The 24,355-nt window shown below is 47.5% G+C and overlaps 1 protein-coding gene across 1 annotated transcript; it reads left to right on the forward strand.

Annotated features, from left to right (window-relative positions):
• The first annotated feature begins 227 nt into the window (after window positions 1-227).
• Window positions 228-23,315, forward strand: NR2E1 (nuclear receptor subfamily 2 group E member 1). The gene is made up of 9 exons (XM_008007413.3): window positions 228-996; window positions 5,672-5,817; window positions 9,034-9,121; window positions 10,690-10,925; window positions 12,281-12,427; window positions 14,515-14,611; window positions 14,999-15,148; window positions 15,736-15,841; window positions 21,826-23,315. The coding sequence occupies exons 1-9, from the start codon at window positions 972-974 to the stop codon at window positions 21,986-21,988; spliced, it is 1,158 nt and encodes a 385-aa protein (XP_008005604.1). The 5' UTR covers window positions 228-971; the 3' UTR covers window positions 21,989-23,315.
• Window positions 23,316-24,355: the final 1,040 nt, after the last annotated feature.

Genomic DNA, 24,355 nt, shown 5'->3' on the forward strand with positions numbered 1-24,355 from the left:
AGCTGCACCGTCCTCACCATCACGCACGCACAGAGCCACACTCCCGTATTCACACTTTCTAACTCGTAAGCTCCGAGAGCGCCTGCATTTTCTTTGGGAGCCGCTTGGAGGTTCATTAATATCATTAGCATTTAACCCCCTCCCTCTTCCCATCCCCTCCCCGCACATGGCTGACGTCAGACCCCGCCAGGAGTTGGGGGAAAAGCTAAGTGGGCCAGGGACGCCCTATTCCCCTCCCCGCGGCTGCCTGTCAGAGCGCTTCTGGAGATATTACAGGGGACCCAGCCCGCAGCGACAGGCACAAAGTCACGGGGTAATGAACTTCGGGGACCCTTCGCCGCTGCGTGCGCGGCTCTCCCCGGAAACCCGGACCTGGCCGCCTCTTCCCTCGGAAGATTTCCCAGCAATCTAGTTACCCCACTCTGCGCTCGGGTTCCGGCAGCGCGGAGCCTGTCTGCCTCTGAGACTGCGGTTGTGTTTTCCTTCTTTCCTTGGGAGACCAGCGGTCGGCAGAGATTGCCCACACTCTGCATACCTATGTAGAGGGAGAGATTGAAGACTGAGTGACAGGAATGGGGAAAAAGAGGGATTTCGCTCCGTAGGAAGGCCATTTTCCTGTCTCCATCTCTGTCCTTCAACATCCCTCTCTTGCTGTTCTCCCTTCTTCCTCAGTCTTCCTGTCCATCTCTTCATCTGTCGGTCCATGTGTGTGTCCATATCAAGCAGCATTCCCAGCAGCTGCGGTTTTGCAAGAGCCGGGAAGAAACTTAAGGATGCTTAAATTTCCACTGTGGAACGAATTCTGAGCACCCAGGGAGCAGCGCAGCGCGCGACTGACACCCACCTGTCCTGCCCAGGAGCCTTGCAGGCTGGAGGGCGGCTGGAGAGCGGCGGCGCCGGGCGGCGAGGCGGGCGCTGCCAGCCGGGACTCGGGCAGCGCCCACCAACCGCTCCGCCCCGGGACAGCCAGCATGAGCAAGCCGGCCGGATCAACAAGTGGGTACCTCTCCGGCCGCCGTGGGGCCTAGACGCGCAGCCTGGGGCGGGCGAGCAGGGAGGCTGGGGAGGTCCTGCCTGGAGCGCTGCGACTCCGAGCCCCGGGACTCCAACGGGCGTGTGCGTTCGGCCCAGCCCTGTAGACCGTGAGTTGGAGCATTTCGTGGTGAGGGGAGAGCTGTTTCGTTGCCTCTGGATTGCTTGATGCCCCCTGTCTGGTGCGGTGAGAAGGTTACGACCCGCGCAGCCCACCAGTCGGATGAGTTGCCTACATTTAGCCGCCAGGTGCTGGGTGGGGGGAGCCATGGGGGCGGGAACTGGGCCGCAGTTTCAGGCGATAGCACAATAACACACTCGCTCAAAACTCCGAGCTCCAGCGCGCAAAAGCAACTCTGTGCAAAGCGGATTTTGAATGGAATGCTTTGCACCCCGTTTCTAGCTATTTCAAATAATCCTGCAAACTGGGAAGCAGAAACAATTTAAAAGTCACATTTTCCTTAATCCTAAATCCGCGTAGGTCATAACTGGGGAATTTAAACTATGGCGAACCACTCTAGCAAAGAGAGGACCAAATCCCTAATCCCAAGGACTTTTCGAGCCGGAGCCCAGCAGAGGCAGGAGTGCTCGGCCTGCTCCCTCCGTGCGCTTCTCTCCTTCCTCGAACTTCCTTAGTTGCCGGCTCTCCGAACGCCAGGCCGCAGCTGACCTCTCACCACCCCGAGACTCAGGAGCGCCGGGCTAAGTGTGTGTGCGAGGGCATTTGCTTGCACCGTGCCTGCGGAACCCAAGAATGTGCAGGCCCGAGCCAGCGTTGAGCAGGCGCAACCACGGTGCTCAGATCTCCCGGGGGCATTTCAGTTCCCGCCATCCCGTGGCCCACGGCTGAGGGCTCCAGGGTCTGAGGCTGGGGACGACCGTTGCCGCCGCAGTCCCCATATCCCGAAGTTGCCTTGCTGCCGGTGTTGTTTTCGCGGATAGCATTTTTGGCGCTCTATGCGTTCCTTCCCGCCCCCTCCCCCTTTCACTCGCCCTCATTGTCCTGAGTCTTTGAAAGTTGGGAGAATCGGAGATACTTCTGAGGACTGGTAATGAAGTCTCACTTAAGTGGGATGCAATTCCCGCCCTCCTACCCCCCTCCAAGAAGGAGGTTGTGTTTTCACTTTGTCCGTTGGTTTTGCTTTGGGTGCTGATCTTTTAAAAATTAGAGTAAAATGAACGTGAACAAAAAGAAAAGGAGAAATGTTTCGAGCTGGGGCAGAGGGAGCAGAGAAGGAGCCCTAACCGCGGCCTGAATGCAGAGCGGACCCTGGCGCAGGACTGAGTTTCCCGTTAGGATCGGGCCTACTCTGGCCCTCGCTGTTGGAATTTCCAGGAGGCAAAGCGACCTCGATTTTTGTTGCCCGCATTCCCGGGCGTGAGTGTCCTTCCCAGGAGGTGCAGGAGGCCGTTTCTGTTGCATTCTGAGCCTCCATTGCAAAAACTGAAGCCCGCGGGTCTCGGCAGGCCTCCTAGCTCGCTCGCCCCGGGACAGGCCCTCGCCTACACCCCTGGAAGTAAGGAGCACCGGGCTCTTTCGTCCATTTCATGGTGCGGAGCCGCTGGGGCCCTTGAAAGGTGAGGCCTCAGAGGCGAGGGAGGGGTGAGCGGGGAGCTCTGCCCGCCTGCGGCTGCGCCCCTGCTGTGGACTAGGAGGCAGGCCAACCCTCCAGACTTTGGGGGAAAAACCACAGTCGGCTCATTGCGGAAACTTTGGCCGTTCCAACTTCCCAAGAGCCTGAGTGAGGCCTTGGAAGCCTCCAGCCCCGGCTCAGGTCGGGACGCGGCTGCTGAGCTTTCTCAGGCCAGCAGGACAGAGGCCCCCGCCCATGGCGCCGCTGCATCTAGGCCCTTTCCAAACCGGTGGCGGCAGCCAACCCGAGACCTGCGTCCCTCGGGCCCGGGGCGGCGAGGAGGTCGGCGCGCAGCGGGCCGGGTCAGGACTGGGTCGAGCAGCCAGAGCTGCAGCCCCCGCCTTGCCCGGCTTCTCGCGGCTGGAGAGCAGAGCGATGTCACCCGGAGCCCCGCCTGGGTGGTAACGAGACCCTGGCCAGTCACCCCTGCAGCCCAGACTAACTTCTTTCAACAGCCTCTGATGGTAATTACAGTAATCGAAGCTGCCATATATCTTTAGGCAATTATGACACACAAAAAGCCCCGAGGGGACCCCCTGGCGAGGGAAGTTAAGAACGGTTTTCCAGCTTCAGGAAACTCCGGCTCGCCTCACGTCGGAGCTCACTCGGCTTGCTAAATGAGAGGAGCTTTGCAACGGGGTCAACCAGCTTGTCTCGTGACCCCAAGTCACCTTAACGTGGCTGGGTGGCGGAGTCTGAGGCACAGACCCGCTATGCCCCGGAATTTTCGCGTCCCTCCCTCCTGGGCCCCGCCCCAGCCCGGTTGCCTGTCTCTAATCTGCCCCGGAGCCGCGGCTCGGAGGTCTGCGCAGAGGCAGGACTCGCACTGGTGGTGGCCTAGGGGGCAACAGTCCGGAAGCTCGGGCAGGGGAGTCCGAGGAGGGGCCCCCACCCTGCACTGGTCTTCCCTCCACCCTTGTCGGGTTCTCCAGCGATGCTGTCGTGGGCTTCCTGTCCGGATGGGAAGTGGGGAAAAAGAGACCCCATCACTGCTCCTCCCACTCACTCATCTTGGCATCTTCAACAGTGCCACGGGGAAGAGGACAGCTGGGGTGACAGTACTGCTGGGCCCCAAACGTGGACCCTGGAGCGGTCAGAGGGCGCATGTTATGCAGAGGATGGTTGTAAAATATGGAAACCAAGTTTACTGCTTCCAGAGTGAGTGCCGTGCAGCGGAGCTCCAGACTCGGTTCCTGAGCGACCAGGAACTCCCTTGGGCGCAGTGACAGGCCCAAAGGAGTGGAGGACAAGACCTGCTGTGCCCTCGCCTGGCTCTCTCCAGCCCCTCCCTCCCACAGCACAATCTCCCCTCCCGCCTTGTGGGAGAGGGGGCGCCGAGCCGGTGGCCGCCGCGCCGCGCGCCTCCCCTGCCCGCCTTTGTCGCCGTCCGAATTCCCATGCTACTCTTTTTGACGGGTCACTGGTGGCTCTATAGGCAGGTGCTGCCGCGGGGTTGTAATTACCCGGCCGAGCCTGGTCGTTACCGAACACCCCCCACCCCCAAGCACGGTCCCCCGCGCGCTCTCTCCTCTCACCCCCTCCACCTGAGACTAGGCTGGGACCCAGGGTGCAAGCTCGCCCGGACGCCTCGGGTTCCGGGAGCAAGTTTACACCTCCGGTGCCTCGAGGCCCTCCCTGCGCCACGCCCTCACCTCCCCTGCTCCCCTAGCCCGGACGTTTCACTGCCGCTCCTCCCCACCCCAATCTAATCGTAGTCCCCAACCCAAGCGCTTTCCGCAGAAGCTGTCGAATTTCAGGGAGGCCTGAGGCTGCTGGGGCCCAAACTGGAGGTCTTCGGATGGGTAGAAGAAGAGAAAAGCAAGTGTTAATAAGTCAATTGTTATCAACTATTGTTATTTTTAAAATTAAAGTGTTAATTAAGTTAACAGTTTAATACTCCCTTTGTTTTGCGGGAGGAAGCATTTCTAAGTCCCTATAAACCGCTTCAGGCACTTGTTGGACTCTTGAACCTTAGAGGAAAAGAATTCCTCCCTTTCTAAACGGTCAAATATTACCCTCTCCCTGACACTCCTCCAGGGTCTGTGGCCACCCCAGGCTTGAGGGGATTCCAGGGAAAGTGCTCTTGAGGTGGGGTCCATGGGGGGTGGGGGGATTCAGCCTAGAAAAATCGGTCAGATTCTTAATTTTTAAAAAATCAGGCTCACACAGCACTGGAAAAACCGGGAGGAAGAGACCCATACAGGACCAAGTGTGTGGAGGCCAGTCGTCTAGGGAGAAAGGGCTTAGGAAATGGAGGGAGAAGGACGCCTGTCCCAAGCTAACCCGGCAGGGAACGAACAACTTGCGTCGCTCCCCTCTCCCTTGCCTAGCCCCGAACCACTTTGCGGAGAAAATAATTTTTTCCTAAAAGAAATAATTTCTCCAAAGCGACTCACCAAGCATTTTTTAAATAGGTAAAGCGAAAGTTGGCCAATTACCACTACCCTTATTATCATTAATAATCCAAGTATTAGCATTACAATAATAATCCTAATAATAACACCGCCCGGCGGAGCTCAGAGAAAACTCGATTGCCTTCCAGCTGCCACCACTGGTTCCAGCCGTGTTTGTTTTTCTTCTTTTCCCTTTTACATTTCAAGTTTGTCTCCTCGCGCGCTCACTAACAACTTTCTCTGTTAAATGCAAAAGCGAAGGAGGGAGGCGGCCAAACTTTCCGCGGAGCAGAAAGGCAGTGGAGGGCCGCGCTGCCGCCCGGGCCTGCTGTCATCTTTTATTCCAAAATGGGTCTCGGCGATTAGAGGAGACCCAAATACATGTAGCGGTGCATGAATAATGCTCATTGTAGGAAACTGACACTTGCTCAAGGAAAAAAAGTTTGGCTATAAAATCACTTCATTATTTGCTTTTACCGCAGCTTCGGTGCTAATCCCTTCAGAGGTCAGATTGCTTAGCATCTCTCTCTCCCTCTCCCCTTTTCTCCCTCTTCTCCGCCCTCCTTTCCCTCTCGCCCCTTCCCCCCTTCCCCGTCTTTCCTGCGATTTCAGGCCGCATTTTAGATATCCCCTGCAAAGTGTGTGGCGACCGCAGCTCGGGGAAACACTACGGGGTCTACGCCTGCGACGGCTGCTCGGGTTTTTTCAAACGGAGCATCCGAAGGAATAGGACGTATGTCTGCAAATCTGGAAACCAGGTACCTTAGCCAGGGCTGCACTGCTCGGCTCCCCTCTGCTGCCTCCTCACTCTTTTGTTTGTGCCAAGGCCTCCTCTGAGTTTCCACGCTGTTGAGGAGAGACCCAGCCCTGACCTCTCCCTTCCTCTCCCCTCCTTCTTGCCTCAACTCTTGGAGGCCCTTTGGCTAGGGAAAGGCGGGAAGAGGTAAGGAAGATATGAGTTTATAGAAGGAAGTCTGAAGTCCTAGAGCCTCCCTACACTTTTTTTTTTTTTTTTTTTTTTAATTCTGACAGATTTTGACACTGGTTAAGGCCCACACCCAGTGGCTCTAAAGCTGGTCCAAGGGACCTAAAGAATTTAGCATCTAAACCGCAAGTAGCCAGCAGGAGAAAGAGCTTTGTTATTGTGCCTGCCCACCCCACCCTCACTCCTAGCAGCATCAAGCTCAGTCCCCTTATCACTTGCCTGGGATGCAGAAGTAAGTGGCACACAGACATCTGAGTCAAGGTCACCACCACCTTTAGCTGAGACCACCAAGTGAGTGCTGGCCACTTGGAAGAGAGGCAGTGCTTTCTGAGGAGTTGTGCCTTTTCCACTCCAGAGATTCAGGGCTGCTCTGGAAGTGGGCAGTGGGAATTCAGCACCCATGTGACCTTAACTGTGCCTTGTCAGAAAAGGGCAGGGTGAGGAAGAAGAGAAGATTCAAAAGGAAGGTGCAACTGGGATCCTCCTCAAGCTTCCATATCCCTGTTCTCCTTCTCTGCTTAGAATATGGACCCAGTTGGTCGTTTTGGTCTTGAGTAGGCAAAACTGTCTCAAAGAGACAGAGGAATTGGCATGGGCTCAGTATGAGCCAAAGCTTCTAGAAAGAGTGAGCAGAACCCCTTGACTCAGTTTCCAGCTCAGTAATAGGCTGATTTTAACTAAGGAGATCAACCTTCTGGTCCCACACTTTGCCTTCTCCTTACCAGCCACTCAGACCCTCAGCACAGAGGCCTCCATTTCACTCCTGGAAAGATCCCTGAGGGTGCATTAGTCAGGAGTCATCCTTTGGTAACAAAATAGTAAAACACTTTTCACTAATTAGTAAATATAGGGTACATGTATACACATGCACACATTGTTGCTAGTGAATTGTTCTGATGTCTTTTTCTGAAGTCATGTCTGCTCATATCATTTTCTAATAGTTTTGGATTAACCACAAAAACAGAAGATATTTACATTGAGATAAATTTTGAGCTCTCTAGCCCTGTTACCTGTTTAATTGGATACTGTATCAGTTTCTAGCTTCACCATATGGACACATCACATTTTACATGCATAGGACTGTATCCCAATAACTCCACAGGATTGTGCGATTACTGGGGGTTGTCAGATTTGAACTAACTTCTACTTAGATTGTCTTTTGCTTTTATGCAGTGAACAGAATTGGAAAATCAAGATCTCTGATGTTGTGCTTGATCTTTTAAAAGGGGATGGCTATCAATTCAAGCATATTGATATCAGTCCAAGTGCTTGTAAAGGACTGATAATAGACTCATCAGGCCTGGTGTTCTTCTTGCAAGGAGAGTAAATGATCATAGCTGAGACATTCATCCTTCTCTCTAGCACTAGATATTTATATACATTTGATCTGATTTGAAGACACACTTAAGAACTAATGAAGGTTTCCATTTTGCATTTGCATGTTTATAAGAATACTGGAAAGATACCATCTGAGGTAGATATATGATTACATTTAATAATAAGTTTAAAAACTTATTTACCATGAACTATTACATTGGCCAGCAAAGATGCCCTAAATGATTCACTTTGGATCCCAAAATTATTTCCTTTCTCTCTTATTCTAAGATTAAATTATATTCCAATGTATTATTAACAGTAATGGGGACATTTAGAAATGGATGTGAACATCTGTCCCACCTTTATTTTAAATAAATCATCATATTTTAAATTGGAGAAGCATGAACTCATAAAACTGCATTCTGATGTGTAATTTTCCCCTAAAGGGCTTCAGGGGAAAAAACATACTCCAACTCCAGAGTATATGAATTTTTGAGATTATGAAGCAAAATAAAAATACATTTATTATCTTTCCTCGCTACAAATGTAACAGTAGCAACTTCTATAAATATAGGAGCGCACATAATGTCTTAAACATTTTCTGTGTATAAAACTCATGAACATGACTCTTTATGTCTCCATGCACATGTCCCCTCAGTAATGACACCTAACACTGAGTAAATTCCAAAGGAAACTTTATCTGTAGATTTCCTCTTTCAATGGCTAATGTTTTTCTCAGAAAATTGCATTAGGTAAAACATCTATTTTCTCATGCATCTCAGATAAATATTTCTAAAGAAGTGACTACCTTTATTTTTTCAGTTACCATGCTAACATTCTTAGTCCATATTATCATTTAGACTGACAGTCCGTCACATTACCTTCCTGGTCCTGTTTACATGGTGGGCATTTCTATATTTTGCTCAAGCCTTGAGCTCTTCCTTTTTCACCCTCATCTTCTCTAGGCCTTGCCCTCCTAACCCCTCACCTTCCAGGAAGGGCTGTGTTTCTATGCACCTGGGCCAAGGCTAGTCTTTAAGGCAACTCTCAATTGGCTGATAATAAGGTTGGCTTCATACAAAAGCAGAAGTGAGGTAACAGGAGAGTGAAGAATAAATGGGAGAGATTTATCTGATAGATAAACGGGCTTGCCCAGAAAGTGGCAGAAAAAGTAGACTCAAGTACTGAAAGCAGAAAGGATCGTTGGCGGGAGGGCGGTATGGCGTGAATCCTGACCCAAAAGCCAGCTCTTAACGGAACTCAGAGGCCTCCTTCTCTGGGGCCAAGTCGCTGTCTTCGGTCCTGAAGTCTCATCCCTGTTCCACCACTCCGCGACTGGCGGAAATTCCCCTACCGAGAGCCCCGCAGGGCTGCGGGGTCTGCTAACCCGGCTCTCTATCCTTCACCTGCTTGGAGAAGGACGTTTTCCCCTTGTCCGCTTTCTTGGGGTCCGGGACTGGCCCTCTTGAAGTAGCCTGGGACGTCCCAGCCCCTTCTTGATCTGGCCCTGCTCATGCCCAAGGCTCTCGCGTTTTGCAGGCCCAGGCTCGGGGCTCCAGGGCCTGCGGTCGGGCAAGGTCGCGCCTCCACGCCGTTTCCCCGCCCAGGTGCCGGCTCCGGGTCTCCAGCCTAAAGGCCAGGGGGACCGCTGACTCGCTGCGCTCTCTTCCAGGGAGGCTGCCCGGTGGACAAGACGCACAGAAACCAGTGCAGGGCGTGTCGGCTGAAGAAGTGTTTGGAAGTCAACATGAACAAAGACGGTAATCAGTGCTTCCCTTTATTCCACTGTTGATTGAGTAGTAAGGAAATTATATGTACAGAAAATACTCGGCACTCCTACGCATGTAAATCAACTTCGGAGCACTTCTTTCCAGATGCTGGGAATTGGCCTCGGGCTTTCAGTCGTATCCTTCCCGTCTGTCAGCAGGAGCCGCTGGCGACCCCTAGAATTCCCCAGGGCAAGACCCATGCCCACATCAGGAACTTGCGCCACACAGTCATCTCCACAAAGGCAGCCCTTAGGGGGACCCCACTCTCTAGGGGACCGCGGCGCATTTTCTACCTCCGGTCCTAATCCCTCTTTGCAGCCCTTCGTGGCCACTCTTAAGCCTGCTAGCCTCCCCCAAGATCGTAAAGTCTGGATAGTCTCACGGAGAGGAGATCATACGGACTGGAAGATCGCGGTATGTTGGAAAAGGGAGGGCAGAGACGCGAAAACGCGCAATTTCCAGCCCATTTGCAAATTCAAGATCAGTACGGCCATTGGGCCGATGTGAGCTTTTCCAGGGCCTTCTCTCTGTTCTACAGAAAAGAGGGAAAGGGGGCTGGAGAGGCAGGGTGACGCCCGTGGGTGCCTCGGACACCCAGCTCTCCCAAGGCTCTTAAACGCAGAGCAGCAAGAACCAGGACGTCAGAGTGCTTCCTGGGCCTGGAGTACGGTCCGAGCTGCGTCCCCCGCTGCAGCCTGTCGAGGGCGCCCCAGGCTCAGGCAGGGGGCGAGGGTAATGGGCTGGAGGACACCGTGGGGCCTGGGAACAGGGTGCGAGTGGGTTTTGCTGTGAGGCGGCTCGGGCCGGGTGGCAGCTCCAGGAGGAGAGAGCCCCTTCCTCCGCGGCGCAGGAAGCCGGAGGGAGCGTCCAACCTGTTGAACTTGTGTATTGACAAGTTGTCAAGCTCGGCGGGCGGAAGATTGCCCTGAATTAATTTGTTTATTTAAACTGTTGGTGGTAATTGTCACATCTCCCCTGCCTTTCTCCAGCATACTAGGAGACGGGTTCTCCCTCTTTCCATCCCCTAGCAATCCCGGGACTCGGTTCCTTTTCTCCTGCGGCCCTCAGAGGCCAAAAGTCATTTCGCTGAAGGCGGGGCCTGGGGGTAGGGAGGGTTGTTCTTGGGCGGAGTTGGAAAAGTCTCTGCAGAGACGTGGTGTCTGGCGTGCACGACGCTCCCTCTCTTTTGGATGGGGGCGAGTATACCTGCCTACTCCGGCCCAGAGGGTCTCTGGTTTCCCTGCGAATCCCCTTCCCTGGTCGGGAGGAGCCCTGGACCGACCGAGAACACACTTAGTCTTGCTTGAGGCTCTGCCATTATCATGGCACTTTGAGCACGGGCCCCTCTTCTAAGTCTCAGCTTCCGAATCTATTCAGAGTAGTGGTTAGACGATCTCAGAATCCCTTCCTCCCTCAGATTCCTTCTCTCTTCTTCTTTTCACCTCTTGGGCGGTTTTGCCTGCCCAGACTTGACATTGGGGCGGGGCTGGGGGGAGCGCCGCAGCAGCTGTGTCGCGACGTCTCTGATGGCCCGCATACGTTTCTGTTTGCCTCTGCAGCTGTGCAGCACGAGCGGGGGCCCCGGACGTCCACCATCCGCAAGCAAGTGGCCCTCTACTTCCGTGGACACAAGGAGGAGAACGGGGCGGCCGCTCACTTTCCCTCCGCGGCGCTCCCTGCGCCGGCCTTCTTCACTGCGGTCACGCAGCTGGAGCCGCACGGCCTGGAGCTGGCCGCGGTGTCCACCACCCCTGAGCGGCAGACCCTCGTGAGCCTGGCTCAGCCCACGCCCAAGGTCAGCGGCCTTGCTGGACCCAAAGAGACTCGTGCCAGCGAATGGAGGAGAGGGACGCACCCAGTTCTTCTGAACTGTGATGCGGCTCAGTCATACTGGGGAGAGAACTCCAGGGTGCTTGGCTGGTCTCTGCATGGAGCTCCAGCCTCCCTGCTCTGCCTTGTTCAGCCAGGGGCGCTCAAACTTGAGTGTACAGTAGAGTCAACCTCCGAGTGGCTACAAGTGTGCAGTCCCGATCTTATCCCCCCAGAAATTTCGTTTCTGCAAGTTTGGGGTGGAGTCCAGGAACCTGCACCTTTAGGAAACACCCACTGGTGATCGGTGGTAGGTGGAGCCCTCGTCTAAACCCAGAGGGCAGCCTCAGGTGTTCCTAAAGGCCAGAAGAACCAACGTTCATTTTTAGAGGAGAGGAGTTGGCTACAGCTGGAGGAAGTGCCACAGAATTCCAGATCTTGGCCTGTATGCTCTTGGGTAAAGCCATGAGTTTCTAACACAAGAGAGAAATGTGGAGATCACACTGTTAGAACAGTTTGAGGAATCTGAGTTCATTTCCCATGCTTCCTCACCTGCTTCTGAGGCAGGTGGATTGACAGCAGGGTTGATTCCATAGGAGCAGGGCCCAGCCTGAACCACCTGGAAAGGCTGCCACCTAAGGCCTACCCTCCAGGCCTCCAGCTGATACCTACTAAGACCCCCACTCCAGGTCGATGAGGGCCTAGGATGTCCCCCAGAGGAGGGCCAGCTGCAGCCGCACACTGCAGGGAAGTCAGACACCTGGGCATATGCACACGCACAATATTTAATATTGCTTTCTTACCCTTGATGTGTATAATAAGCTCGGGGAAGTAGTGTTATGAATATGTTGTCAGTTATGAATGGGAATGCTCTGTGAATGATTAAGATGTCTAATTGAAATATTTCCATAATATACTAATCCTTTCTAAAAATACTCATATGCATATTTGTGTTTGGGATGCCTATTAATTTATACTTTTTCACATCTATTTTTATTTACACAAATGCAAGCAGCTCTTGTCTAAATTGGGAGCCAGGCTTGGCACTTGGCTCAGCCCAAGGAAAATTTGCTGCAGGGGATAGAAAAGCCAGAGGACCCTCTGGAAGGGAGAGGCTCCCAAAGAATGGAAATGGACCTCCCCCAACTAGTATTACTTTTCAGACTCTATAGATAGAGATGTTTGATTTTTTTGCCCACGGATGGCAACTGCATGTTTAAGCAAAACATCCAAATTCCTTTTTATCCCCTTCCTTGCTTTAATTAGAAAGTAAAAGTTTGTCTCTTCTTGCAAAGCTGTGGTTTCCTCACTTCTAGGTGTCTTTCTTTCTTCCCCACCCAGTATCCCCATGAAGTGAATGGGACCCCAATGTATCTCTATGAAGTGGCCACAGAGTCAGTGTGTGAATCAGCTGCCAGACTTCTCTTCATGAGCATCAAGTGGGCTAAGAGTGTGCCAGCCTTCTCCACGCTGTCTTTGCAGGACCAGGTATGACCACCAGAGCACTGAGGCCTTGGGAAAAAGAGAGCTGGGAAAGAAGCAGTAGCACTCAGTCTTATAAAACTCCCTCCATCCCCGGGTAAACCACCCAAGGCAGGCATCCATTCTTAACAGCAATGTGGAAACTACTTGTTTTTACTTGTTTCTTCCCATGGGCTCAAAATATCTACCTATATGATCCTTAGTAAGAAACATAATTACATTATTTCAGAAAAGCTGGGTCCAGTCTATGAGAAACACACATACAAGAACATTACCTCTTTTTGTTTGATTGAAAGAGCAAATATAATACCAATTTTAAAATTGTAATGATTTTCTAAAACTGTCAATGAAACAATGTTTTACTAAGAGCATTGGAACTGAGAGAAGTAGAAGGTGGTAAGAGTAGTAGATTTTCGGAACTGATGTTATTATTTATATTCTCAGCTTTATGTTCTCCATTGTGATGCCCCCAGTTTTGGTCATTAATTGATCAGCTTGTAAGACCAAGAGGCACAGTGCACACCTCCTGCAGGCTAGGATCTTCCTCGATTCTTCATGTTCTTCATGTGCTTTTAGACATTTTGTAAACAAATAGGCATTTTGCATAATTCTGTGGTTGTAAATGACATTCAGAGGAACAAAAAGTGTGTGCAGTGAAACATTGTATTGTACTGAGACCCAAAAATTTTGTTGTTAGGAATATTAGAAATGCTAACATTTTTCTAACCTTAAAGGAAAGAAAGAAAACAAGGTGTTCCCAACCGTTGGCTATTACCAGTGCATTCACAGGAATTAATGACAAATTTTCCAAAAGGCTAATATGTAGTTCTAAAAGCAAAGGATTTATTTCTTCAATTCATTTCATACCTAATTAAAGCATAATAGTGGCCCTTTATATGAAGTATGTTTCCCGCGGAAAGATCAGGCAATGTGCTAAAAGCATTTCATCTTCTAGCATGAGATGTTCTTTTTTTCATGGCCTGCCCTTTCAAATATGACCAGAATTAGATATTGTTTATCTTGCGTTTTACAATTATTTCCTGTACTTAATGCAAAAAAACTAAAAATAAAACATATAAAAATTAAACCCTTTGGTCTAATTGTGATTTTGGTTACAAGCCTTCATGATTCAGCTCTTAGCTCCCAAAAGAAATCCTTTTACATAAATCATTTAGAATTGGCTGGTTTTTAGTTTTGAGATTTTTTAAGGTAGTTAGGTCCTATCTTTGAACAGGTTTACTGCTTAACTCTAACCATTTGCTGTGTGTGTGTGTGTGTGTGTGTGTGTGTGTGTGTAGATTGGGTTTTTTTTTTTTTTTTTCCAAAACAAGTATTTATATACTCTCACCCAAACAAAATTTACTTACTGTCTGCCACTTAGCCCTTTGGTAGAAATCCTTCGACAAAGAGCAAACTGCAGTGAAATGGAATTTGGTATATTAATTTGGAAAAAGAGACAGATTTTCATTTTAAATATTCAGTAGCACATTTTGTTAGAATAAAAATGACAAGCACCTTGATGCTGTCCATTTATGGGTCTCAGAAAAATCAAGCAGTGAGACGAGGAAAACTCAGCAAAACCCGATTAACATAATTACACCCTGATTTCCCCCAATGCCTCTTGGGAATTAGTGATCTCTGTCTCTCTCCCAGCCCAGCCCCCTCAACCCTCCAGGAAGATGGGGACCCAGCTCCGCAAGTGTCTGAGGAATCCTCAACCCTGCTAATAGCAGCATTCTCTGTGAGGGGAATCCACCTGCTGGGCTGCTGGCATTTCATAAGGCCTCGGTCTCTAGAGGAGCTTGTAGGTGGTCAGGAATGGGTGGATACAAGGACAAGAAGGGCAAATCCTTTTCTGAGAGAAGGAAACTTTGGAGAATTGGAATGGCTGACTCTCAAATCCATGTGCATATCTATAGGCACCTTTTCAAAAGGAAAATATGGGAAAATAAGGGAAAGCTAGAATATTCAGAAAAAATTACCAAGACAGGCATTTAAAACACTTTTTAAAATAATGGAAATTTACATAGTGAAATTGTTTATAAATTTATAAATTACACACTATATTATATTATACATCTATTGTATGACAGCTGATGCTTTTGGAAGATGCTTGGAGAGAACTGTTTGTTCTAGGAATAGCACAATGGGCCATTCCGGTTGATGCTAACACTCTACTGGCTGTATCTGGTAAGAATTGCACAATTTAATGACTTTGTTGTAGAAATTACCATAAAAATACATTACTGAAAAAAGAACAACATGTAAAGAATAACAAATTCCTGCTGAACAATAGAGTATACCTGTCATTTATAAATCTATATTTAAATGCAAATAATGTTGTTTTGTTGTATTCATGACTGCTTGCATTGTTATTTAAATGCAAATTACTGTGTTTGTTATCATCCAAGAGAAGATTTTATATTAACTTTCATACAATATAGCCAGTTTACATGGAATCAGATATCTTAGAGTGACAATTGAATAGATATTGATATGCAGGATTTTGTCAAAAATCAATATTAAATCATGAAAATGCCTTCATATTAGAGTATTTATCCCATATTTTTATTCTAGGCATGAACGGTGACAACACAGATTCCCAGAAGCTGAACAAGATCATATCTGAAATACAGGCTTTACAAGAGGTGGTGGCTCGATTTAGACAACTCCGGTTAGATGCTACTGAATTTGCCTGTCTAAAATGCATTGTCACTTTCAAAGCCGGTAAGCAGACACAGACCCCTGTTTCTTCTCCTTCCCCAGTTTTGCCACCTCACTAATTCAGCCATCTCGAAGTTTGAACTGACCTTTGCAAAAAGAGGTGATGGTTTTCAAGGGAGCTGATACTCTTAATCTGGCCCCATTTTTGATTGCTATGGGAACCTGCATGTTCTGCTGGGCATCCACTTCCACAGAGGTGCATTCCCAGACCAAATTTCTTCTTTTTCTATTTTTAATTTTTTTAATTTTTTTTTGAGATGGTCTCTTGCTCTTGTCACCCAGCCTGGAGTCCAATGGCACCATCTCGGCTCACTGGAACCTCTGCCTCCTGGGTTTAAGCAGTTCTCCTGCCTCAGCCTCCTGAGTAGCTGGGATTACAGACACGTGCCACCACGCCCAGCTAATTTTTGTATTTTTAGTAGAGACAGGGTTTCACCATGTTGGCCAGGTTGGTCTCGAACTGCTGACCTCAAGTGATCCGCCTGCCTCGGCCTCCCAAAGTGCTGGGATTACAGGCATGAGCCACCATGCCTGGCTCCCAGATGCAATTTCTATGCTGTCTATCACAGTTTCCTGGTCTTCATTTCTAGTTCCTACACATAGTGGTTCTGAACTGAGAAGCTTCCGGAATGCTGCTGCCATTGCGGCCCTTCAAGATGAGGCTCAGCTAACGCTCAACAGCTACATCCATACCAGGTGACCCTTGTTTGCCTTGAACATGTACTTAAGAAAATTGCCTCCATTGTGAATGTCTGAGCAGGCGGTAATAAGCCAGTTCAAACATTGTGACTAATTATCTTGTTGCCAGCCAGTTAATTTAGGGAGAATCCATGTCGTTACCTATCTCTCAGGGTGGGTGAGAGGAGCAAATCTAATTAGATGATCAAACTGAAAGCACTGTCAGACATATTACAGTTGTCCTGGTGGAACAAACTAATCCATCAAAATAATGGAACAACATTTGTGTGAAAGGGTATGGAGGGGTCAAAAATGAAGCCCAGGCCAGGCACGGTGGCTAACGCCTGTAATCCCAGCACTTTGGGAGGCCGAGACAGGTGGATCACGAGGTCAGGAGATCAAGACCATCCTGGCTAACATGGTGAAACCTCGTCTCTACTGAAAAACACAAAACAATTAGCCAGGCTACTAGGGAGGCTGAGGCAGGAGAATGTTGTGAACCTGGGAGGCGGAGCTTGCAGTGAGCCAATATTGTACCACTGCACTCCAGCCTGGGTGACAGAGTGAGACTCCATCTCAAAAAAAAAAAAAAAAAAAAAAAAAAAATGAAGCCCAGAGTGTCATGGTTGGTATGTGAGAGAGTGGCCACATCATCCTTGAGAAAACACAGGTGCCTTTCTTCAGATGCCAATCTCAAATGAAAGGATGAGAGAACTTTCCAGAGAGGTTTTTTTTTGAGACAGGGTCTTGCTCTGTTGCCCAGGCTGGAAGGCTGAAGGGCAGTGGCATGTGAGCATGGCTCACTGCAGCCATGAACTCATGGGCTTATACAATCCTCCCACCTCAGCCTATTGAGTAGCTGAGACTACAGGTGCATGCCACCACACCCAGCTAATTTATTTATTTATTTGTTTGTTTATTTTTGAGATAGAGTTTCACTCTTTTACCCAGGCTGGAGTGCAGTGGTGCAATCTCTGCTCACTGCAACCTCCGCCTGCAAGCGATTCTCCTGCCTCAGCCTCCCAAGTAGCTGGGATTACAGGTGCCTGCCACCACACCTGGCTAATTTTTGTATTTTCGGTAGAGGTGGGGTTTCACCATGTTGGCCACGCAGGTCTTGAACTCCTGACCCTGTGATCTGCCTGCCTCAGCCTCCCAAAGTGCTGGGATTACAGGTGTGAGCCACCACGCCTGACACAACCAGTTAATTTTTAAAGTTTTTGTAGAGACAAGGTCTTGCTATGTTGCCCAGGCTGGTCTCGAACTCCTGGCCTCAAGTGTTCCTCCCACCTAAGTCTCCCAAAGTGCTGGGATTACAGGCCTGGGCTACTATGTCCAGCCTAGAGAAGTCATCTTTTCACCTATCATAACTGTTGTTTGGCCTTGGTGACTGGTATCTGTTATTTTGAGTCATAACATCTACCAAGTTACTTTTGGCCATGCAGGGCCCACATGCAGAGGCTGTTCTTGACTGTTTGTAGGAACTCTCAGAGACTGGGGCTCCAACAAAGCTCCTCCTGGCCCAGCACTGGGCAAGCCCATCAAGAAGTATAGACTAGGGGCTGAGGCAGCTCACACCTGTAATCCCAGCACTTTGGGAGGCCAAGGCAGGCAGTTCACTTGAGCTCAGGAGTTCGAGACTAGCCTGGGCACAACATGGCATGACTCTGTCTCCATCAAAAATTAAAAAAAAAAAAGAAGTATAAATTTTATTATGCCATTAAGGAAAAAAAAAAAAAAGCCTGGCTTTTAAAGAGAAATGGAACCTTTCTAGTTTCCTAAGTTAGGACTGTGGTAGATTTGAGGTTGGAATAGAGTTGCTATTCTCTAGGCTGATTTGAAAGGAACCTGCAAAAGCCCATCTCCATAATCTCAACATCAGCTATAGACACTATGGTGGGAATAGATAGATCAAATGGGTAGAGGCTGTTAATGCCTCCCTCAACTAATGGGTCAGAGAAATCCCAAGTCAACTCTGTCCATTTGGGGTGATACCACTTCTGCTAAGGTCTCCCTATTTCTATCATAAACCCTCTTTCGAATACTAAATGAATAAAACTGTTCCCTGTCCATGGAATATCACTGAAACTATGTTGATAGTGCACCTGTATATGTTTTTCCAAATTAAAATGCCAGGATTTGAAATTTTTAATGCATATCAAATTATAGAATATATATAGTAGGCAGTTAATATTTGTTCAAAATTATTAAATGGAGCAGTACATAATCTGGGTACTTCCACTAACTTGTAGGCCAGGCAGAGTGGCTCACGCCTGTAATCCCAAGCACTTTGGGAGTTCAAGGAGGGTGGATCACCTGAGGTCAGGAGTTCAACACCAGTCTGGCCAACATGATGAAACTCGTCTCTACTAAAAATACAAAAGTTATCTGGGTGTCATGGCATGCACCTGTAGTCCCAGCTACTCGGGAGGCTGAGGCAGGAGAATCGCTTGAAGCTGGGAAGTGGAGGTTGCAGTGAGCCGAGATTGTGCCACTGTACTCCAGCCCCAGGTAACAGAGTGAGTGAGACTCTGTCTAAAAAACAAACAAAAAATTAAAAAACAAAAAAAACAAAAACTAACTTGTATGTCCTAACTGACCTTTGACATTTAGAACCATTATGGTATTAAGAACTTAAAAATGAGGCCAGGCGCGGTGGCTCACGCCTGTAATCTTAGCACTTTGGGAGGCCGAGGTGGGCAGATCACGAGGTCAAGAAATCAAGACCATCCTGGCTAACACGGTGAAATCCCGTCTCTACTAAAAATACAAAAAATTAGCCCGGCGAGGTGGCGGGCGCCTGTAGTCCCAGCTACTCGGGAGGCTGAGGCAGGAGAATGGCGTGAACCCGGGAGGCGGAGCTTGCAGTGAGCCGAGATCGCGCCACTGCACTATAGTCTGGGCGACAGAGCGAGACTCCGTCTCAAAAAAAAAAAAAAAAAAAAAAAAAAAAAAGAACTTAAAAATGAGAAGAACTGGATACTTAAATGGTATCCAGTTATTGATCCAGTCAAGCCTTTGCCGAGTACTGGCCACATGCGGGGCTGCAGGTGAGCATTATGGGATACCAGAAGGAGCAAGACACTGCCCCTTATCATCGCAAGCAGTGGGCAGCAGTGTCACTCCAATCCAAATAGAGAAGAGAGGAAAGCAATGTGGGGAGTGTGAGAGATGAATCCTAGACAGAGGGAGTGAGGGACAATTGGAAAGGTTGAAAGTCTGATTGGTAGAGGAAGGAACATGAGAGTTGGTCCTTCAATAGGAGGAGGATTTCAGCAGGAGAGAAGTTGTGTCTGGAGAGTGGTGGAGGAGCTGGTAGGCGTCCTGTGGGAAGTGCCAGGGAGGTGAGTGAGGAGGGGAGCCTGGTGTGCCAGGAGCTGCTAATAGGGTGGCCCAAGAGAATTCAACAACAACAGCCTATTTTAGAGAAATGGGTTAACAACAGCCTATTTTAGAGAAATGGCAAGGAAACTACATCTCCCCAACACCCCAAAAGAAGAAAATCATGTGTGGAAAAAACACATCTGCTTTGCCATGGAATTCGTATTATTTCTATTAAATATTAGAATAATAAATATTAAATAAGTATCTTATTTCTTATTAAATAATGGAATTATGGAATTTCGTATTTTATGGAATTCTTATTTCATTCTGATATCAGCTACAGCTGTAATTTAATATTTATATCTAGGGTCATACATGTGACAAAAATGACTATGCCTTATTTCTTAGCCCTTCAAATCAGTGAACACTTTTGCCTCCAGCACTTTCCTGTCTAGAAAAATAAAATCTGAAATTGAAATGAAAAGTTAACAGGCAAACTGAAACTGAGCCTAATTGTATATTACAGCTCTCTAAGCTATTTCTCTAATTATCCAGGATGTAAGGAGGAGCCTAGGAATTGACATTCCACACGAACTATATGCTATACTGAAGATCAAATGTGCAAATCTGTAATAGACCTGAAACAAACCTGAAAGAAAATCCAATTATTGATGCTAATAGATGAAGACAAGGGCATAGATATTCTAAAAAATAATTTTGATTAGTCAGACTCCCTCTCTCTCTCTCTCTGTCTCTGTCTCTCTCTCTCTCTCTCTCACACACACACACACACACACACACACACACACACACACACAGTTTTTGTTTTGAATGCCCAGGCTGTGTTGCAGTGGTGCAATCGTGGCTCACTGCAACCTCTGCCTCCTAGGCGTAAGCAATTCTCCCACCTCTGCCTTCTGAGTATCTGGGACTACAGGTGCCCAGCGAGTTTTTATAGAGATGAGCCTTGCTTTGTTGCCCACGCTCATCTTGAACTCCTGGGCTCAAGCGATGCTCTTGCCTCAGCCTCCCAAAGTGCTGGGATTACAGGTATGAACCCACCACACCTGACCTCATACATTGCTATTTCTGGTAGTACTGTATGCTACATATAATAGACAATTAATTTTTGTTGACTGACTAACCAACCCTTTCCCAACTAGAGAATAAAATAAGTGGGAGAGTAGATGAGTGGGTAATCTGTTTGCAGAAAATCAGGAGTTGTCTATGGATTCCCCCAAATTCATCCTTTCTGAAGGTGATGATTTCTCGCAGTGGTTTATCACCATGGGAAACGTTCAGCATGTTGGGTGGATGCGCAGATGGCAGAGGTCGTCCAGGCAGCCACTGCCTCCAGCTTGCTGCAGAATTATCTCTACTATGCCTGGTCCTGGGAAGGGAAATAGAGCTGTTGAAGAAAAAACTGGCCAAGGTGAAAGGGAGATATGGATTTGGGGATTACTTTCCAAGAAACATTAGAAATACATTCAACAAGGAGAACAAGTGGTAGGATTTAAGTTTTTTGTTTTTTTTTAAATGTAGATAAGCTTCGCCATTTCCACACCACACTGCTAGATGTGGTCTGGTGGCCCCTGTCCCCAGGTGGTCATGAAGCTGGGCAGTGAAAGAGTCAGCTGAGGTCCTGAGAGGCCCAGAATGAACTATAAGCCTTGTATTCTGTGAAAGAGAAGGACTCTTATGTGCCCAAAGCTAAATAGACAAGCATGAAAGTTGCTCCCCTGAACTTTATTTACAGGGTGGAGTTATCCAGTAGTTAAACACAGCCACCTGACTCCTTCGAAGGAATTTTGATATCCCTTAGCTTCTAGCACCTAGTGGCCTGGGTTGAACCCAGCTTAGTCACAGATGTGTATCCCGGAAGGTCAGTTTTTTGGGTGTTTCATTTCAGTGGAGGGAGCCTTCCTTATGTATATTGATATCTAATTCTAACTATTGGCTGAAGAAGTATCAGGGCTGCAGTGAGGAGGTGGATGCAGGCATCTAAAGGCAGCAGAAGATTGAACTTGCACATCTGAGCACAGATATATGTTGGACATCAAGAGAGGAAATTGTTAAGCAATTTCTCACATCTTTAATTACATGCCAATTTCATTGACATGAGAGTTGGGTGGCACTGCCCCAACAGAACTTAGTCTTTAATTTGCAGTGTAATAAGGATGGAATTATTCCTGAGAGAGACTAAGTATAATGCCTGAATAATAATTTGGAGAATTGCTTAGAAAAAGAAGCCATTTTATGTGAGGGAAATAGCCTTGTGAAGGAGTCCTGAGAATTAGAAAATGTGTATTCTGTTGCTAGCTTTATCCTCAACGTCCTGGTCATTTTCTATAACGGAAATCTTAAGTTTATTATTTGGCTTAAAATTAGTACTATGTTTCTTAAAATTCTTTTTTTCCCCAAACAAAATGCAATCCTTTTGTTAATGTAGAGAGAGTGTCTGTGTGATTCTGGCAGCGTCATTTATGGTCTCCCTGCCCCAAGCAGTCTACCTGCGGAACAGGGACAACAGTGTCTGTCCAGAACTCTGCTACAGGGAGACTGTGTTATTCAGGACACCTAGATCAGGAGTGCAGGAGATGATGCATGTTCAAGTATAAGACGTTAGTTTCCATGAGTAATGGACTCTGACCTTGTTTTCATGGCTTCTCATATTCCAGATATCCCACTCAACCCTGTCGCTTTGGAAAACTCCTGTTGCTTTTGCCAGCTTTACGTTCTATTAGCCCATCAACTATAGAAGAAGTGTTTTTCAAAAAAACCATTGGCAACGTGCCAATTACAAGACTGCTTTCAGATATGTACAAATCCAGTGATATCTAAGCTCACAAGGTACCCACTTTTCAGGATGGGACAGTATCAGATGAACTTCGACCCGTGGAGAACAAGCCTCAACTAACAAACCCTTCAGGAAGCATACACCGGGGAATGTGTAGCCTTCAGGAAAAAATGCCAGTTGACACGAAACATTCCAGTAGCTATGACCTGCCGCCCTGACCAGGGTAGGGAGGCTGGGAAGGAGAGGGGTACAACAGGACCGCCTGCGCTGAAAACTCACTGCTGCCATGCCCTGGGAGGGGGCAAACTGGGGGTTGCCACAGGCCATGCCATTCTGCCTCTTACCTGGAAGATCAGGCTGAACGATCAAAAGCTGAAACATAAGTAGTGCTTTCTTTTCCTTTTTAGCATATAAAGTTTGGTAACCAAATATAGCTCTGTGTATAACATCATACTGCGGCCTTCAGAACTACGTTATGTTGAAGCATTTATTTTAAAAATAATGGTAGGTTTTAAATTAAAAGTGTTATCAAAAGTTTCCCCTCTATTGTAATACATTATTAAATGGCCTTCAGAACTGAGTTAATAAGTGAAAAGTAGCTTATGCTATGTGATTTGCTTTTTCGCTATCTTCTTTTTTCTTTTCTTTCTCTTTCTTTTGTTCTTTCTTCTTCTTCTTTTTTAATACCATAGGCCAGGCAACCTTGTCAAAGGAATTGGTGGACAAAATGAGATTCTCACCAGGACTTCAGGTTGGATAACATCTCAAAAAGAGAAGAGCTTTACTAAAAGAACATAAGTCAAGGGAGGATGAATCAAAACAGCAAAACCAAATAAAGTGGAGATGAGTGATTGAGTGAGGTAGATTGCTGTCCCGTTAACATAGTGCTGAAACCAAAGGCAGTGGGGGTCCAAACTCGTGGTGCAGCAAGTCACACCAGACAGGAAACGAGTATGGACGTAATTGCAGAAGGAACTTCAAGGAGATGAATGCTAAGAGGGTTCTTGATTGATCCATTGCTAACAGCCTGAGACTCTTCAATGCCTTTCCGAAAACTGGTTTCTAGTAAAGCCTTGAATGAACACACACACACACACACACACACACACACACACACACCGTCCTACACTTTAAGCTGCTCCTTTGGTATGACTCTATACTTATGGAAATGTAGAAACAAACATTTTTAAATAGCTGCTGTACTTTTCACATTTTGATTTATTAGGTACTAGCACTGAGGGAAAACATTCAGCACTTGGACTATCATAGGAGGAGTAAAACTTTCCTTGTACAAAGTGAATTAACTGATTTGTGAAGTTAAAAGGTTGTACTCATTGTATTTACAAAGAATAAAAATATATTGAATTTAAATGAACTCTGCCTGATTTCTTACCCTCCCTCTCTGGCTGGTTCTCACCCACCAGAAACAAGGTAGGGGCAACAGCTGGTGTTAAAACTGAAGCTCGGAGCACTCCAGCACAGAGCCTGCAGAACCGAACTACAAAGGCAATTTCCTTCTTACAGTGAATACCATTTGGAAAATGATGAATAAAGAAATAAAACATAAGATTCTGTTCTCTACAGCTCTCAAATGTAATTGCATCTGTTAGAAAAATTGCTGTGTGAGAAAGAAAGAGGCCGATTAACAGAGTCTTCGTTCCTTCCTCTGTTTCTAACTCTCTTGCCAACATTTCAATCCTGACCAGACCCTTGAAACCATTTAATGATCAAAAATATGAAGTATGATAAAGTTCATATGGTGAGTAAGATGTGGAAGGAGCAGTAGAAAGGTCATCCAGATGTTCCCAGCAAGCCTTAAGGCACTGGTCCCACAAGCAAAGGCCAGAGATAGAAATCAGAGGTGCCCAAGACCACAGGCACTGTGGACTCCTTTTGGGGTGGCAGCTCCAGCAAGAGATGCTCGTGCCTCTGCTCTTGCTAAAATGGCCTTACAGACTGCATATGTGAAATTTCAATCAGCCGTGCACTTCTTGTCTACTTATTCTACAAAGAATGAGAATTGGTCTTAAAGAAAAGCACAGTACTCAAAGATTGTGCAAAATGTCCCTTGCCACACTGTTTGTATTTAACAACTTTAATATCCATTGACAGAGAATAGGTACATTGTAGTGAATACAGACAATGTCGCCATAGGCAAAGTGAATGGCTAGAGCTAATGTATCAACATGGGTAAATCTGAAATACAGTGTGTTTGTGTGTTATGGGGAAAGTAAATTGCAGAGGACACATACAGCTTAGTATCATTTATATAAAGTTTTACAACCTACAGAACAATACTAGACAATGTTTATGGGTATATAAATGTATAGGAAACATTTAAAATAGGCATGAGTATTATAAATACTAACTGCTTGATAGTGGCTACTTCCAAGAGATGGGATGGGTGAAGG

Source organism: Chlorocebus sabaeus, chromosome 13, assembly GCF_047675955.1.
Source record: "Chlorocebus sabaeus isolate Y175 chromosome 13, mChlSab1.0.hap1, whole genome shotgun sequence".
Classification (NCBI taxonomy): Eukaryota; Metazoa; Chordata; class Mammalia; order Primates; family Cercopithecidae; genus Chlorocebus; species Chlorocebus sabaeus.